This window comes from Mustela lutreola, chromosome 1 (assembly GCF_030435805.1).
Source record: "Mustela lutreola isolate mMusLut2 chromosome 1, mMusLut2.pri, whole genome shotgun sequence".
Classification (NCBI taxonomy): domain Eukaryota; kingdom Metazoa; phylum Chordata; class Mammalia; order Carnivora; family Mustelidae; genus Mustela; species Mustela lutreola.
This window is the reverse complement of record NC_081290.1, coordinates 72,744,445-72,762,078: the sequence shown is the minus strand read 5'-3', so window position 1 is coordinate 72,762,078 and position 17,634 is coordinate 72,744,445. Positions and strand designations below refer to the sequence as shown.

At 39.4% G+C, this 17,634-nt stretch overlaps 1 protein-coding gene across 2 annotated transcripts in view; it reads left to right on the top strand.

Moving 5' to 3' along the window:
• The window catches only part of NOCT (nocturnin), a 29,329-nt gene extending 14,983 nt beyond the window's left edge, over positions 1 to 14,346 (top strand). Inside the window, exons 1-3 of one of the 2 annotated variants that reach the window (XM_059168655.1) lie at positions 7,383 to 7,488; positions 8,805 to 9,074; positions 11,544 to 14,346. In XM_059168655.1, the coding sequence (XP_059024638.1) occupies positions 8,813 to 9,074; positions 11,544 to 12,379 (1,098 nt within the window). In that variant the 5' untranslated portion in view covers positions 7,383 to 7,488; positions 8,805 to 8,812 and the 3' untranslated portion in view covers positions 12,380 to 14,346. Of the gene's footprint in view, positions 1 to 7,382; positions 7,489 to 8,804; positions 9,075 to 11,543 lie in introns of those variants that run through there. The other variant, XM_059168648.1, reaches the window with a different exon arrangement.
• Positions 14,347 to 17,634: the final 3,288 nt, after the last annotated feature.

Here is a 17,634-nt window from a genome sequence, read left to right as displayed (position 1 = left end):
CCCAAAGGGTCTGTAGACTACTCTCGGGGAACTGCTACTAGAACAGTTTTGTTAGTTGTTTGTAAACTCAATTTCGTTGGGTCAAAACCAGCATTTTTAAAAAATGAAAGGGAATATACTAGGAAATAGCACACATTTATTGTAGAAAAAACAATCATTTTGTGAAACTCATTAGACATTAATATATGCTATGGTTGTGTACTGAGTTGGGAATGTAGGCTTTATTTGTCACATCAGTTTTCACATTGACTGGCTTAAAACGTGTACCTTAAAAGTTACACATATGAGTATATAAATACTTGCATTATATATGTTCACACAGCAACATGTGAAATGACTTTTTTTCTAGTGACATTTTGAACTTAAAATGTTCATCACCACAGAGAGGCAGTGCTTTCTGAGGAGTGAATAGACAAGGCATCAGGACCACCTCGGGCCAAAAATAAATACATAAACCCAAGCAAAATTCCTTAAGTGTAATGGTTTTATAAAAAATGTCTGCCTTCGGCTCAGGTTATGATGTTGGGATCCTCGGATCAAGTCCCACATCGGGCTCTGCTCAGCAGAGAGTCTGCTTATCCCTCTGCCTACTATTCCTCCTGCTTGTGCTCTCTCTGTGGCAAATAAAATACTTAAAAAATGTTTTAGACTTATGTCTTTGTTCTTATCCTCACAATAATCCTGGACATAAAAAGCTGTGAAATATGTTTGTGGCAGGGGGAAAAGCAGGTAGATGGCAGAGATAGCTAAATGGTCACATAATGGCAGACACCAAATGAGAAATCAGAGTCCTACAATACACATACCTTAAGTTTTTTCTGTACCTATATATCTGTGTGTATAGTAAGTGAAACATGAACTCATCCTGATATCTCTGACCCTAGCTTAGTACCACATGATTCATTCTAGCCTTTCTTCCTTGCCTGTCTGTTCATTCTCTGTCATTGAGAGCTATGGCTCCCATCTTCCACTGTCCCTTTACTTGTTCAACCCCAGTATGTATGTGAAGCAGTTTTGGAATTGTTAACACATACTACCCCTATGAGAAACTTTACTAACTACAGTTTCTTTAGTCTTTTTTTTTTTTTTTTTTTTTTTTTTTTTTTTTTTTTTTTTTTTAAAGATTTTATTTATTTATTTGACAGAGAGAAATCACAAGTAGATGGAGAGGCAGGCAGAGAGAGAGAGAGGGAAGCAGGCTCCCTGCTGAGCAGAGAGCCCGATGCGGGCCTCGATCCCAGGACCCTGAGATCATGACCTGAGCCGAAGGCAGCGGCTTAACCCACTGAGCCACCCAGGCGCCCCAGTTTCTTTAGTCTTGAGCTGGATAGTTTCCCATTAAAATGCTTTTTTCCAAAATTACTCAGATCCCAGGTCCTTTTTTTACTGAACCCCGTTTGTGAGATTGCCATACATCTGTAATACAGTTAGATGCATTTGTCAAAATCTGCACTCCGTTTTGAGATCATTGCATCTTCCACTTGATACTTAAAGCTTGTACACATTAAAGTTTATTCTTCCTGGTGGACGGTTGTATGGCTTTTGACAAATGCACTGGGTTGTGTATCTACCACCCTAGTACTGTACAGAGCGGCTCCATCACCCTCAGAATTCCCCAGGTCAGCTCTGCCCTACCCCGCTGCTTCCCTTGCTCCCTCTCCCTGCCACCCCCGTCCACTGGCAGCTACCAATCCGTATAGTTTTACCTTTCCAGAGTGTCATGTGAACAAAACCATGTAATATGTAAGTTTTAAGGTCTGACTTCTTTGACTTAGAAAATGCATTTGAGATTTATCCATGTTTTATGGGTGTATCTTGCAAATCAGCAGCTTGTTCCTTTTCATTTTTGGATACTGTTTCATTATAAGGATTTACTATAGTTTATCCATTCGCAAGGTGAAGGGCACCTTGATTAATTCCAGTTTGGGGTGATTATTAATAAAACTGCTTCTTAACATTTGTGTACATTTTGCCCCAGAGCTCAGTACTTGGACTTCTTTTCTCAACTCTCTTTATTTTTTTTTTTTTAATTATTTTTTCTCAACTCACTTTAGTCTCAAGTGCCCACCAACTTCTCCCAAACATTTATTTCCAGTTTGCTCCTCTCTCCTACGCCTCAATCATATCGAATCACCAAACTTTATTTTCTGCCATCCCCATCGAATCATCCTAGACAGTACTGGCAACTTCATATTTCTAATTGCTCTCCTGGCCACTGTTGGGGCCTCTTTGGCCATTCTTTCACTCCCAGACCACAGGCAGGTTATCATTAAAACTTACTGGCTCCAACTCGAGTTTTTCCGAATCCACACTTTAAGTGCTGTCACTAGTCCAAGCTACCACTGTCTTTTGCCTGCATAATTGTAATTGTCCTCTAATGGGTTTTCTCTGTCTGCCCTTGTTTCCCTACAGTGTAGTATGGGGTTTTTTCCCTTTTTTAAGATTCTATTTATCTGACAGCACAGGGAGCAGCAGAAGGAGAGAGATAAACCAGCTCTCTGCTGAGCAGGGAGCCGGATGCAGGACTTGATCCAGGACCCTGGTGGGATCATGACCCGAGTGAAGGCAGACACTTAACCGAATGAGCCACCCAGGTGTCCCCAGTGAGTTGTTTTTGTTGTTATTGTTGTTTTTAATGTAAATCAGATTCTCTTATTCCTGCTTAACGTTCTCCAGTGGCTTCTCATATCAGATAAAGGTTCACGTCCTTAGAGTGGACTACAGTGTGCTATATATAATCCATTCCCCACCCCCGTCTTCACTGACCACATCTTTTTATTCATTCTTTAAATCTTTTCAGTGCGTTGCTATTTCATCAGCCTTGCCAAGCATGTTCCTGTCTTCAGGGCTTTTGCATTTGCTGTTCCTCTGCCCAGAATGTTCTTCCATTGTATGCCCATTAAGACTTCCAGATTTATTTCCTTACCACTTTCAGGTCTCCGTTCAAATACCATCTTTTAGTGAGACCTCCTTGGGCATCCCACGTAAATCAGCAACTCCCCAGCCGCTAGCATTCCCTATATCCTCTTTCTCCTTTATTCTTCACCATTGCACTTTTCACCATATGACCATTGTCTTGTATTTCCCCACTGCAGCATAAGCTCCAAGAGGGCAGAGATCCTAGTCTGTCTGTTCACTGATCCAGTGGACTAGAGTACTAGACTGGCATCCAGGGCGTGTATGTGTGTTTGGGAGAGTGAGGCAAGAAATTAAATTATGGTGACTACCTGTCTGTGATGGACCAAGTAAGTGGTTTAGTCAGAAATTAAAGCTCCATATTTTACAGTCTTCTTCTGATTATTGTTACCTATCCTGATGGTTTTAACCCTCACTATATATACCCTAGCCCATTCCACAAAGTAAGTACTTGCTTTTTCTCTCATTAGTTCATGTGTATTAATCTTTCGCCAAATACTTGGTAACTTCTCAAGATGAAGTGCCCTTTTCAAAACTCAAGAATAGGGAATTAAGAATGTAAAATCAACGTGCTGCGGTAAATTATGCCTCAGGCCTGAGAGATTGGATTAGATTATGAAGAATAGAGTTCTATGCCAGACCACACCCAAGGGAGTGGAAGTCTGTAGAGGTGATTCAGTTGAAGAGTGTGTTGTGAGGACAGCCTGACACATGGGGGGCCTTCAGGTATGCAGGGGAAGGGTGGACTGGTAGAGACATCTTTCAGAATCATCTGGCTCTCTCCTAACTCAGACTCCGTATAGGACAGGTTGCTTTGCTGCCAGGTACTTTAGTATTAGAAGGCATGTGCTTGTTACTACATAACTTGATACTCATATTTGCATCAGTCCACGTTAAGGACCATCCTTGAGTTCCTGTAAGATCTAAGGAGCAAAGACAGGACTCTAATAAATACTCCCTAACAGTAACTCTCTACCTAGTCTCTTATTCAAAATTGAGTCTAATGACATCTTTCTCAGGTAGATGAATCTACAGTAAAAGGTCAATGCTAGTAAAACTTTTCTAAAGGCTATTTTCAGTGCATTCCATACCCAAGTACAGTTGACTCTTGAACAACGTAAGGAGGGTGGGGGAACCAGACCCCTACACAATCAAAAATTTGCATGTGACTTTTGACTCCCTCAAAACTTTACTAGTAGCCTACTGTTGACTGGAAGCCTTACTGGTAACATACAGTTGATTAGCACTTATTTTGTATGTACTTGTATCATATACTGTATTCATAAAATAAAGCAAGCTAGAGAAGAGAAGGTGCTTTTAAAAAATTATAAGGAAGAGAAAATACACTTAGAGTACTGTACTATAAAAAAATCCACATATAATTGGATCACATGTTTAAAGTGGTGTTCAGAGTCAGCCGTACTGTTAACACATGAAATTGTTCATTCTGGATGAACAATTATGCGATTTTTTTTTTTTTTTGTCTTTTTATTTGTCAGCGTAGGAGAGCAAATGCATGAAGGGAAGGGCAGAGGGAGGAGTGGGCTCTGTGCTAAGCAAAGATCCCACTGTGGGACTTGATCCTAGGACCCTGGGATCATGACCTGAGCCAAAAGCAGACCCTTAACTGACTGAGCCACCCAGGTGTCCCTAAATGCAAGTTTTTTTTAATAGAAATATATATGTCCCTAATATAAATAATAGATGTTATTTTGAAGTTGCCACCTGTTCTAACCTATATGCATTTTCCAAAAATTCTTGAGGAAATTAGGATCTTTTACCAAGCCCTGATTTGATAGGTCTGTAAGCAGGTCTAGAGAGTTGTACACAGTGGTAGAACAGGATTGGAATTGGTCTGTGACTGTCTATCCCATTCAAGGCCTTATTACTTAGCTATGCTACGGTGTGTTCTTCATCTTTTTTGCTGCAAAGTTTGTCTTTTGAGGGTAGATTCAATTTTTGAAAAACACCGTAATACTTTGAGAGGCCCTCTTACAAATAAGATAGATAATCAAACTTAATAATCTGCTGGTGGTCCAAAATGAGTTGGCTTTGGCAAGATGTTTTCCTTGATTGTGTGGCTAATAGCTTATAAATGGATTTTCAAAACTAAACCAAAAAAAAAAAGAACAGAGAATAAAGGAATTAGAATATCCATTTGGTTCATTTCACATCCTCACAACATTGTCAAAATAACTGTCCAAATACTACCACTACTAATTATGACCACTGAAAACAGTTTACAATATTTTATTTTTCAAATTTTTGTAACCTCTACACCCAGTGTGGGGCTTGAACTCACAACCCTGAGATCAAGAATTGAATGTTCTTCCAACTGAGCCAACCAGATGCCCCCATTTTGAAGTTTTTTAGTTGAATATATTTTCCTCATTCTGGTTGGTCCCTGTCCCTCACTCCCCTTTGACTTGTTATTAAGTCTTCGTAAGTTTGTTGTGGAATCACATAGCCATTATACATTGCATTGTACTCTCAACCTCATTTAGACTTGATTTTCTAAGTAGCTGTATGTTTAATGCTTAGCATCCATCTTATATCAAAGTCTTGCTGATCATTTTGGTCAGAAGTTTGTGCTTTAGTTGTAGAGATGGCAAAAATTTTTCTGCCAAGGACTGGATAGTAAACATTTAGGCTAAACATTTAGGCCAAAAGTGATCCTATTCCATATTTTGTATATGTCGGTGTTTGTGTGTTGTTCTTGTTTTAAATATTTTATTTATTTGAGAGAGAGAGAGCACCGGAAACGGGAGCGTCAGAGGGAGAAGCAGATTCCCGCTGAGCAGGGAACCCAACGCAGGATCCTGGATCCTGCTCCAGGATCATGTTTGTATGTTTAACAACCCTTAAACCATTCTTAGCTCAAGGATTGTACAAAAATACCTCTGGGTACAGTTTGTCAGCCCTGCTCTAAAGTTTCCTCATGGAGTCAGTATTCCAGTGTTGCTGAATATAAAATTCCTTGCTCATATACAGATGAGCCAAATAATATAAAGTTTGAGTTATATATTTAAAATATGTAACTTCATTTTCTCTTGGCATAAAACATTGCAGTTGCAGTCTGATGATAGCCTGCTTTTATTTTCCTTTCAAGTTACTTGATGTTTTTGCCCAGATGCCCACGGGATTTTTTTTTTTCCTTCATTACAGTCCAGTTGGTGTTGGTCATTCTGGGTTGATATTCTCAGGTATGTGATGTGTTTTTCAATATGTAGTTCTGAGTCTTTTTTTTTTTTTTCCACTTTTTCCCCTTTTTTTTAGACTAAAAAGTTAAGGCAGAACTTTATGTATCTGATGTTTAAATATATCCATAATGTCTTTTTTTAACCTTACATAATTTATTCTTTTAAACGATTTTATTTTTTTCCAGCTTGGTTGAGATAATAATTAAAAGATAAGGTAGTATGTATTTAAGGTATACCACGTGTTTTGGTATACATATACCTTGTGAAATTATTGCCTCAACCAAGCTAATTAACACATCTGTCACCTCATTTACTTTGTGTGTGTTGACATCACTTAAGTTCTGCTCTCTTAAGAGATTTCCAGATTTTAATACAGTATTAACTATAGTTACCATGCTGAAATTATACCTCCAGAATATAATCCAACCCTTAATGATTGAAATTTTGTACTCTCAATAAAAGTCTTCTTGATTTACATGCAGTTTTTAGTATTTGTTTCATTTCCTTGCATTGGTTTTTCTGCTACAAGAATTCCTGTTGCCCATATATTGGATCTTTGCTTAAATTAAATATAGTATTTATTACTATCTCCCCAATGCTCTGTCTCTTCATTTTTTAAAAAAACTAATTCTCTTTGTTGCCTTGTTTCTGAGTTTCCTAATTCTGATTTAGGCTCTTCTATCATTTTCTTAATGGCTTTTAGCTCATTTTTAATAAGATAGTTTTGATTTGCTTTCTGGGTATGTCTTTCTGGTATGCTTTCATTGTCTGAAATGGATGTTTTTCTGTTCCTTTTACTCTTTTATGTGACGGTTTTCCTAACTTTTTTTTAGAAGGAAGTGCAGTTCAAGATGGTTTTTCTGACTTCACGTAACTCGCCAAATACACAAACTCCTGTTGGACACTATTACTCTTTTTTTCATGATCATTTTTACATATTTGCTTTTTTATCACAATAACCACCCCAAACTCAGCTTGACAAAGATATATCAAAGGGATGTGGAGGAGTCCTGTTGAAACTGAAGGACATCCGGCTAGTGGTATGCTTAAAGGCTGACCTAGGTCAAACATTGCCATGTGTTTCACATGTGAAATGCTCCTTGGCGGCCCGTGAGTTTGCTATACCGCCTGTGTGACATTTGGGCTCACAGCCGGTCTGGTGCTACTTTTCTGGAGGGACTACACTTGAGAAATCAACCAGTAAGACCTTTAATTTCTCTTTCTTAAAAACTAGAAGTATAGAAGAAAGATTTTCAACGTTGTACTACCAGCCAAGAAGAAAATGTCTTCCTTTGGACCCATGTACTCAGATAGGCAAGCAGATTGATTAAAAAGAATTTTAATATATTTGAATCAAACACTTTGGAAACAGGTGTGTGCATGCATTTGCATGTGTGTGGGGGGGGGGGGACAAACAGGCTTGCTTCCAGATACATGTGCAATTAAATGTCTGATGTGTTTGCCTTAATCTAGTCATCTTACCTGGGGGGAGAAAAGACAACTACATTGAGTTGATGAGAAGGAACAATAGAGCGCACGCTTGCGTGCTTACTGACCTTGGTGTTTAAGGACATTCGTTGGTAAATATTTGGACTTGCTTTTCTGACCTGCCACAGTGAATATGCTTGATTGCTGGTTTCAGATGCAGTCAGTGAGCCAGCCAGATAATGTATTTTATAAGAAAACTGTGTGTCTTTATCAAGAGAAGGCAAGGATATGGATGTGGTAGGGAAATCTGGATTCCTTCATACGACGATTCATCCTAACACAGAATCTTGGAGGTTGTTCCAAGTAAAACTTGACCATAATTTATACTGTACTGAACAGTAGAAAAGAAAAATCACCTGCTTACAGGTAGAACTTCCCTCAGGCTAATTAGTGGGAGATTGTGCTCTCCCCTCCTAAGTGCATTATAATCTATCAGGATAAAAAGAGAAGCACTTAGAAAATGCACTGAGCAGGCTTCCCTCGGGATCCCAGCGGGGGGTAGGGGGTAACCTTCTCTTACCCCTTCTACCTCCAACCCTTTTTCTGGATTCTTAAGAAATCTAGCAATTGATATTATAGACTGTATTGCTCAGTGACATTCAGAGTCCTCCAGAAAGCCAGAGCCCTTAATGGATAGTTAACAGCTAAGAAATGGATATGGATTTAACCCAGCTGTTACTTTCCATAACAGAGGAATCTGTCTAGATGAGGTGGCCAGAGCAGCAGCCTGCTATCACCTAATCTTTTCTTCAGGATTATCATGGGCTTTCTAACATTTGGCTCTTTACAAACTGGCCTTCAAGTTTTTATTAAAATATTTAGAAAAAGGAACGTGGATTTTGTCTAGCTATGCTTTCATAATAAGACTGGGTTTATAAATTATTAAGACAAATCCTAAATTAGAAGGGACCATAAAGATCAAGGTATTTCTCTCTTAAAAGAATATCTTAGTTAATCAGAGACCAGTTTTAACATTGGTATTTCAATTAATCTGTCCTATAGAAAGTTAGAGCCTGGAAACTCCTTTAAACCACCTCTGCAGAAATGGCTTCATACATGAACCTGGTGGCAACATTGCCGTCAGTCAAGTTCTTGGCTTCTGTGGACAGTAAAGGTTTTATCTTCTATTTGAGCTGAGTGAAAATGGAAGAAAGGCTAAAAAAGGAGCTGCGTGTATAATTGTACTTTCCTCTTCTGTAGTGTGTTCCATGGGAAACGGAACGAGCAGACTCTACAGTGCTCTCGCCAAGACTCTGAACAGCAGCGCTGCCTCCCAGCACCCAGAATATTTGGTGTCACCTGACCCAGAACATCTGGAGCCCATTGATCCTAAAGAACTCCTTGAGGAATGCAGGGCTGTCCTGCACACTCGACCTCCGAGGTTCCAGAGGGATTTTGTGGATCTGAGGACAGATTGCCCCAGTAGCCATCCACCTATTCGGGTCATGCAGTGGAACATCCTCGCCCAAGGTATGCCTAATGCTTTTGTACCTGAGCAGTTAGGTTTGCTGTGACTGCCTTTCTGTTTCTGCACACATCTTAGAGCACCGGAGGGAAGAGGTGTGGGCAGATAGAGGTGTAGAAGGATGGGGTGACTAGGACAGCACCAGGAGCTCCCAGAAGGGGAAGGTAAGAAAGAAGGCCATCCAGTTTTCACAAATAAATCCAGCACTCTAGATTTATTCCTCACCTTCCGTGTTTAAAGGACCCTCTCTTTTATCAGCCTCAAACTTTCTGTTGCCTCCAACTCTCGGTCCACAGTACTAAGATAACATTTGTTTTTGTTGTTGTTGTTGTTGTTGTTGTTTTAAAGATTTTATTTATTTATTTGATAGAGATCACAAGTAGGCAGAGAGACAGGCAGAGAGAGAGGGGGAAGCAGGCTCTCCACTGAGCAGAGAGCCCGATGCGGGGCTTAATCCCAGGATCCTGAGCTGAAGGCAGAGGCTTAACCCACTGAGCCACCCAGGTGCCCCCTAAGATAACATTTGTAAGGGAGAAACAGAATCTGCTGAATGAGTGGCAGGTAGAACTTCCTGCAGGGAATGGAGATGCATTGTGGGTGGTGTTGAGTCTGGGTATTCTTGAGGCCAGATTCTCACCCATATGTGTCTGTAGAACTGAGGTCAAAGGGATATTGCTTTAGTTCTCTGTTCATTAAGTTACTACTTTGTGGGGCGCCTGGGTGTCTCCGTGGTTTAAGCCTCTGCCTTCAGCTCAGGTCATGGTCTCAGGGTCCTGGGATCGAGTCTCACATCGCGCTCTTAGCTCAGCAGGGAGCCTGCTTCCCCTTCCCCCTCTCTGCCTGCCTCTCTGCCTACTTGTGATCTCTTTCTCCATCAAGTAAATAAATAAATCTTTAAAAATAAATAAATAAAGATAACTACTTTGTTAGGGTAGAAAGGACACCTTTCCTAGGTCTGCTGAATTAAAGATACCTTTAAAGTATACCTTTCCTATAGCAGTTGAAATTTTAAGAAAAAGAAACAAAGGTAGCTTTTTAAAGAAGGGCATATACTCTGACTTTTCAATCTTAGATTTTTTTTTTTTTTTTCTCCTAGGCGTTCGTCCATAAATAGGAAAAACTGCCTCTTTAAGATAGGTTCCATATCACTTCATACAGCTCATAGAGTTAGGTGTTAAAATGAGTGTATAGATGGGGCACCTGGCTGGCTTAGTCAAGTAGAGCATGTGACTCTTGATCTTGGGGCTGTGAGTTCAAGCTCCATGTTTGGTGTAGAGATTACTTAAAAGTAAAATTTTTTTTTACAGAACTTTTATTTATTTGACAGAGACAGTGAGAAAGGGAGCACAAGCAAGGGGAGTAGGAGAAGGAGAAGCAAGCTTCCCACTGAACAGAAAGCCCTACGTGGGACTTGATCCCAGGACTCTGGAATCATGACCTGAGCCGAAAGCAGACACTTAACAACTGAGCCACCCAGACGTCCCAACAGTGACTTTTTTTTTTTTTTAAGCTAGCATATGAGTGCCTGGATGACTTAGGCGGTTAAGGGTCTGCCTTCAGCTCAGGTCATGATCCCAGGGTTCTGGGATCCAGCCCTGCATCAGTCTACTTGCTCAGTGGAGACCCTGTTTCTCCTCCCTCTGTTTCCCCTGCTTGTGCGTGCACTCTCTTAGATAAATAAAATCTTAAAAAAAAAAAAATTAGCACATAAAGTTAAATGTATTACTTCATCTGACGTAGTTTCAGTTCCTGGGATTGTAAAGAACACTGTTGAAGGGGCACCTGGGTGGCTCAGTGGGTTAAAGCCTCTGCCTTCGGCTCAGGTCATGATCCCAGAGTCCTGGGATCGAGCCCGACATCAGGCTCTCTGCCCAGCCGGGAGCCTCCTTCTCTTTCTGCCTGCTTCTCTGCCTACTTGTAATCCCTGTCAAATAAATAAATAAAATCTTAAGAAAAAAAAATAAAACACTGTTGAAGGCTCAAACTTAAGGTTTTTCATCTTAGAATATAGTTTTATGAAACAGTTTTAATATGTAGGAAAACAAATTGTTTGCCTTCTCTGGATATTAAGAGTTTATTTAGTTTAGTAGGTTTTGTTTGTTCTGGGGCTTTTTAGAGAGAGAGCGGGCACATGTACATGCACACACATGAGCAGGGGAGGGCTAGAGGGAGAGAGACTCTGAAGCAGGCTCCACCTTGAGAGCAGAGCCCAATGCGGGGCTCTGTCTCATGACCCTGAGATCATGATCTCAGCCAAAATCAAGAGTTGGACACTTAACCGACTGAGCCACCTTGGCGCCCCAGTTTGGTTGGTTAATACAGTTCAGACAACAAAGAATCACCCAAAGCATCTGAAATAGAGAAAGCATTCTGAGGGTCTTGAGTAGTGTCAAACTGAAGGAGACTTCTGGTACTTAGCTATAGCACTATGATTTCTACGTACCTGTGACAGCTGACTGGCGTTTTTATTTCAGCTCTCGGAGAAGGAAAAGACAACTTTGTACAATGCCCCGTGGAAGCACTCAAGTGGGAAGAAAGGAAATGTCTCATCCTTGAAGAAATCCTAGCCTACCAGCCTGATATATTGTGCCTCCAAGAGGTGGACCACTATTTTGACACCTTCCAACCACTCCTCAGTAGATTGGGCTATCAAGGCACATTTTTCCCAAAGCCCTGGTCACCTTGTCTAGATGTAGAACATAACAATGGGCCAGATGGCTGTGCCTTGTTTTTCCTCCAGAACCGATTCAAGCTAGTCAACAGTGCCAATATTAGGCTGACGGCCATGACACTGAAAACCAATCAGGTGGCCATTGCACAAACTCTAGAGTGCAAGGAGTCCAGCCGACAGTTCTGCATTGCTGTCACCCACTTAAAAGCACGTACTGGCTGGGAACGATTTCGCTCCGCTCAAGGTTGTGACCTCCTCCAGAACCTGCAGAACATCACCCAAGGAGCCAAGATTCCACTTATCGTGTGTGGGGACTTCAATGCAGAGCCAACAGAGGAGGTCTACAAACACTTTGCTTCCTCCAGCCTCAACCTGAACAGTGCCTACAAGCTGTTGAGTGCTGATGGGCAGTCAGAACCTCCGTATACTACCTGGAAGATCCGGACCTCAGGGGAATGCCGGCATACCCTGGATTATATCTGGTATTCTAAACACGCCCTAAGTGTGAGGTCAGCTCTTGATCTGCTCACTGAAGAACAGATTGGACCCAACCGGCTACCATCTTTTAATTACCCTTCAGACCACCTGTCTCTAGTGTGTGACTTCAGCTTTAATGAGGAACCTGATGGACTTTTATAAATGCTTGTCTTTTTAATCACAGGAGTCTTAACCAGGGATGTTTCAGGAAACTGAAATAGGATAAGAAATTGCCTGAGGAAGGATTCTCAGTTTCTCTAACGTCATTTTCCATGTTTCCAGCATGCCCTTGGGAAGGAATCCCATTAGTCCGCAAACCTTTTCCATTAAAACCTACAGCAAAAAAGGTGTTTGCACTCCAGTTTTGGCTTGTATTATTTTTTCCCTTAGCATTACATTTTGATCATTGACAGGCATTAAAAATTAGGCTTCTTTTATAGCTTTTTCAGTTGAAGGATGCTATATAAAAATAGACTTGCTTGAGCCCTCTATAATTAACAAAAAGTATACAGGAGCAATTTCTCTAGATAGCATTTCAAGTTATTTATTTGTGGGGTTTTAAAATGTCAGCAAGATATGCATGGCAATATTTATTTTTTTATATTTTCATGTATGATTAAGAGCATTGTGAATGTTTTAAAACCATGCAAAACATAAGTAATAGAGTATTTTATAGTGATTTTCTTAAATCTCTAAGATCTTTTTATTTGGGGTCTAACAATAGTAGTGTACAAAGGGACTGTTTAGCCTGATGGGTTTTTTTTGTTGTTGTTTATTTAAGTGGGAATATCAGGTCTCCTTGATAACTTTCTTCATAAGTAATCCTCACTATGCCTCCATGTTCCCATTATTGTGTTTCTTAAAAGAGATTCCATGACCAGTTTTCATTATTGAATCACTGTTTCACATTTATAGCTTTCCATTGGAATGCTATGGTATTCATTTGTGGTCACACTTGGACTGTGCTCTTACATTAGGTTATTTAGGAGCTGTTACATGGCAGTAGCTAAGAAAGTGAGTGGGGCCTTCTTTTCAGAGGTGGGAAACTAGAAAGCCTATTAACGAGGCTATCCTTGAAACCTCCTTGATAGCCAGGTGGCTAGTTCAAAATGTCTAGAAAGGAAGAATGTAAAAAGTTAGAAAGATAACCTGGAATTCTCTTTCATAAGAAATAAAAATGGTGCAAGATAACAGGTGAAGCCCCTTTCAAGCAAAATCCCAACAAATAACCTGTTGGTAATAAATTGATAAATATTTTAACCCATGAGTTGTAAATATTTAAGAATAATAAATGGTCTTTTAAAGCTAGTGATTTTAATATCTTGTCTTTTTAGTCCAAAAAGAATCTGGGAGGAGATTTGGTCTTCTAATACTGTTAACATGGTGACCCACAGTATCCATTTACACACAGACCTTCATTTTTTAAGTGGATCTGTAGCTGCACATTGAAGTCATCTATGCTATGCTTATGTAATATCTCTAGGCATCACTGTTGGAGTTTCTTAAAATAGTTCACCCAAGTATTCTGCATTAGAGCTACTTTTGAAACCAGCGAGGTGTTCAGTACATTGTATACACATCTTGGGGCTTCCTGGAAGGAGCAGCAAGCAGGAAGAACATCTGTACCAACTGTCATTTGGTTCAGATCTTAGTGTGATAATGGTAGTCATATCAGCTATTGAGAAACCCAATACTGATTCCTACAGGCATTAAATATTGTTCGCATGCCCCAGAGTACACCAACCTGAAGAGAAACGATGACAGCAGCCGTAAGAGAACAAATACGGATGAGAATGAAAGCCAAAATAATGTTTGCATTTCAGATGTTGTCCACCAGTATATGAATTAACAGGCTTGAGGGTTAGACTAGGGTTGAGGGTTAGACTAGGGATGGCTGGGAATACTAATGAGGAAAAAAGCTGGAAATACTGTGCAATTGTAATGTGCCTATAAATTAAGGAAATAGGGCGGAAATTTTAATGGAACTCTTCTTATGAGTAATCCTTTGGAGTTACAGCAGTATACTTCTGTTTGTTGGTTTTATATTTTGTCTTTATTTAAAATGGAATTATGTGAGCATTTTATGTAAGTGGGTTTTAGTAGTATATTAAATCTTGGATTGTACTTCATATTTTATTTTTCCTTTTAAGTCTTTGTAGACACCTTTTCCTTATGGACTGTCAGAGTAACCAGAAGCAGAATGGTAAGTAACAAATCTGTATTCTCAACTTTTAGGCATGTTCCATTTAACGAATTTCTCTTATTCTGTCCCCCGTGTACCTTTTGGTTCAGCTTTTCCTTTTATATCACATAATACTTTAATTGTGGTCATAATAAGCGTCTTAAAAGAGAAGGCAAACTGCATATTTGGAGAGAGAATGAAAGTGGCAGTGGATTTTTTCTTCCTCCATGCCATATTTCAGTAGATTCCCTTCTACAAGGTAAAAGGAATAGGAATGACCATTTCATTCATTTGAGCAAAGGATAATGGTGTATATACATAAGAAAAAACTAATATTTGAGTTCTTTACCTTTGGCTCTAAGAGCTTTCAATACGATCTTTTCAACTACTCTGAATTAATTTTTCTACAACTACTCTTAATTTAAAATAGGGTGTAAAACATCAGATCATTTGACCAGAGTGATAGCTAGCCATAGGAGAGCCAATATTCAGGCCTATGTCTGTCTTGGTCTAGAATGCTTGCTTCTGTCCCCACCAACATGCCCCCTTGGCCTTGAGTGAGGACAAAAGAGACAAGAGAGACAAAATGGTATGTGCGGGAGGAAGAGATCTGTTCAGTGAAAAATGGTCAAACACATAGGGCAGATACTTTGTAGTACTTATGCAATACTGAATAGAAGCAAGATATGGAGGCCAGATGGTGGCTGGAAGAACAGATCTCAGTTACTCTGCTACAGTAGAGTAGTTGAAAAGTAGAATATCCGTTACTGTTTGCATACTTCTCTTTAGAAGGAAGCAGTAAGAACAGTTACTCTAGTAGTGTTTCAAACTAGAAAACGAGATTGGTGCAAATATTCTATATTGGAGCCATTTTTTAAAACAGCCAAGATTTTATAATAGTGACAGAAATGTTGCATATAATTAGATAATGTGTTTTAGGCTTCAGGAAGTTTATATCCAAGATATAAATTCTAAAAAGAGATAAAAACACATGCTCATAATCCTAATTGATTTCAATTTTAGAAAAGGAAAGGCATCCAAAAAAATGAATGTACTTGCAGAAAGAGCTTTTTTTAAGGACATGTATAAAAATACGGCACAGCAAGCTTTCATCTAGAGGGGCTACATACCAGAGTGGGAGAGCACTGGAGTTTGGGCTTCTAAAACAAGGGAGGGGAAAACAAGTAACGTCAAATAAAGGGGCCTGGGCTCTAGTGAAGACAACACCGACCAGCGTGGCCCTGAACGAGTTGCCCCATCTCTGGGGCCTCAGTTCTCTCATCCACAGAGGATTGCTTGGCACTTGCTCTGTGAACCCCATAGATTTGTGAGATGTTTGTAAAATAATATCATCAACTATTATATAAAATTTACACAGAAGTCACTGGAACTTGCTTCAAAATTTCAAAGCAAGAAAAGGGCATTGTACCTGGTATCTTGAAATATTCGTGGATGTTTTAACAACAGACTATCACTATTCCAAGAATAATCATCTTTCAATTTGAAAATGCAGAACAAATCGGGTTAGTAGAAACCTAAGCCCCAAATAGGTGAGGGGCTCATAGAATGGCAAGATTTTTTTTTTCCTAATTGTTCTTCCAAGCATATATGAGGTTGTAGGTGATCTGGTTCTTAATTTCATGAGGGGATGTCAACCCTACTTTGGTAAAAGTGTGATAAAACAAAATATTCATAATTCCAGACCCTTGTTCTCTAGACTTTTGTGGAAAGCTCACCTCTAAGAAAACATTCACCTAAGATTAGACATGTGGACCCAGCCATTCCTCTTGACAGAATGCTAGGAAAAGTTTTGTTGCTTCCAAGCAGCTGGCAAACTGGATTATATGGATCTCATTACTGATCAACTTACCTTTTTTGCTTTGCCTCCAAGACATTCAAAACCGGACCTTATAGCTGAATTTTAATTACTGGATGACGCTTCACATTGTTATAGTAGTATGTGCTCTGTATGCTTTAATCTTTTGCCATCTTCTCTTTTCTTTGTCTAATTTTCTTTTACCTTTTTTTTTTTAACTTTCACTAATTCTTAGATTATGTAAATTGTAAATCTGAAATTGTTCTGGTAATAAAGCAGAGTATAAATTATTTTGCTACAAGAAAGAGATTCAGACACCTAGATGGAGACAGTTTTTGTAGAAGAATGTCAAAATAGGATTACAGATCTATTATCTGTAATGTTACCTATAATACAGAGAAACACCAATCAAGAAAGATAATGAAGACTGGGCATAGCGAATAAATATATGCCCAACATCTCATTTTGGTTTCCATAGACTGGTGAACCTGAAGAGGACACACAACAAAATTCTGCAACATTTTAAGATTTAGTTTGTAAGAAAATGAGGATCAGGGGTGCCTGGGTGGCTCAGTGGGTTGAAGCCTCTGCCTTCAACTCATGGGGCTCTCTGCTCAACGTGGAGCCTGCTTCCTCCTCTCTCTCTCTCTGCCTACCTCTCTGCCTACTTGTGATCTCTGTCTGTCAAATGAATAAATAAAATCTTTTTAAAAAAAGGATCATTACATGTTAGACTAGCCTTACTCCTAACCTCTATTCCCCACCTGCCCTTTTTTTTTTTTTTTTTTTTGGATGGGAGGGAATACAGGTTGAGGCTAAAACAAAATGAGGAGGCAGAAGAGGAGTTCTCTTTTTAGATCTGCCTCTGGCCAGCTGAACTGAGAGTGAGGAGCCCATCTTTTCCCGAACCTTAGTTTCTTTATTTGTAATACAGGCAATAGACCAGAAAATCTCTAAGGTTTCTTAAAAACATTAAACTGAGGCACTTCAACACGATTTGAGTTTCTGCTGCCACAGCCCAAATATTTTTGCAAATTTTTGCAACTGCTTCCATATCCAGTTTTATGAAAGTCTCAAAATCAGTGCGAATTTAATAGCCACATCTCATTTTGAACCAAATATGGCATTACCTAGCTTGATTCACATCAGTTTATTAACCTCAAATGACTTGGCTATTTCTAAAACCAGAATCTTCCTCAGCAAAAAACTTGCCTGTTGTGTTTTAAATTTTAGGCATTGCTCCAGGAAGCAATTCTGAAGTATTTTGAACAATGGTTACATTGTTGGCATTGGTATATAGCTTCCCAAAATAATTTCTTAAAGGGACAAAGCATATGAACATGCTGTACTGTTTTGTAGGACTCTTTCATCCTAGTTAAGGAGATGTTAAATATGAAGACAATACTTTAGAATTGATGT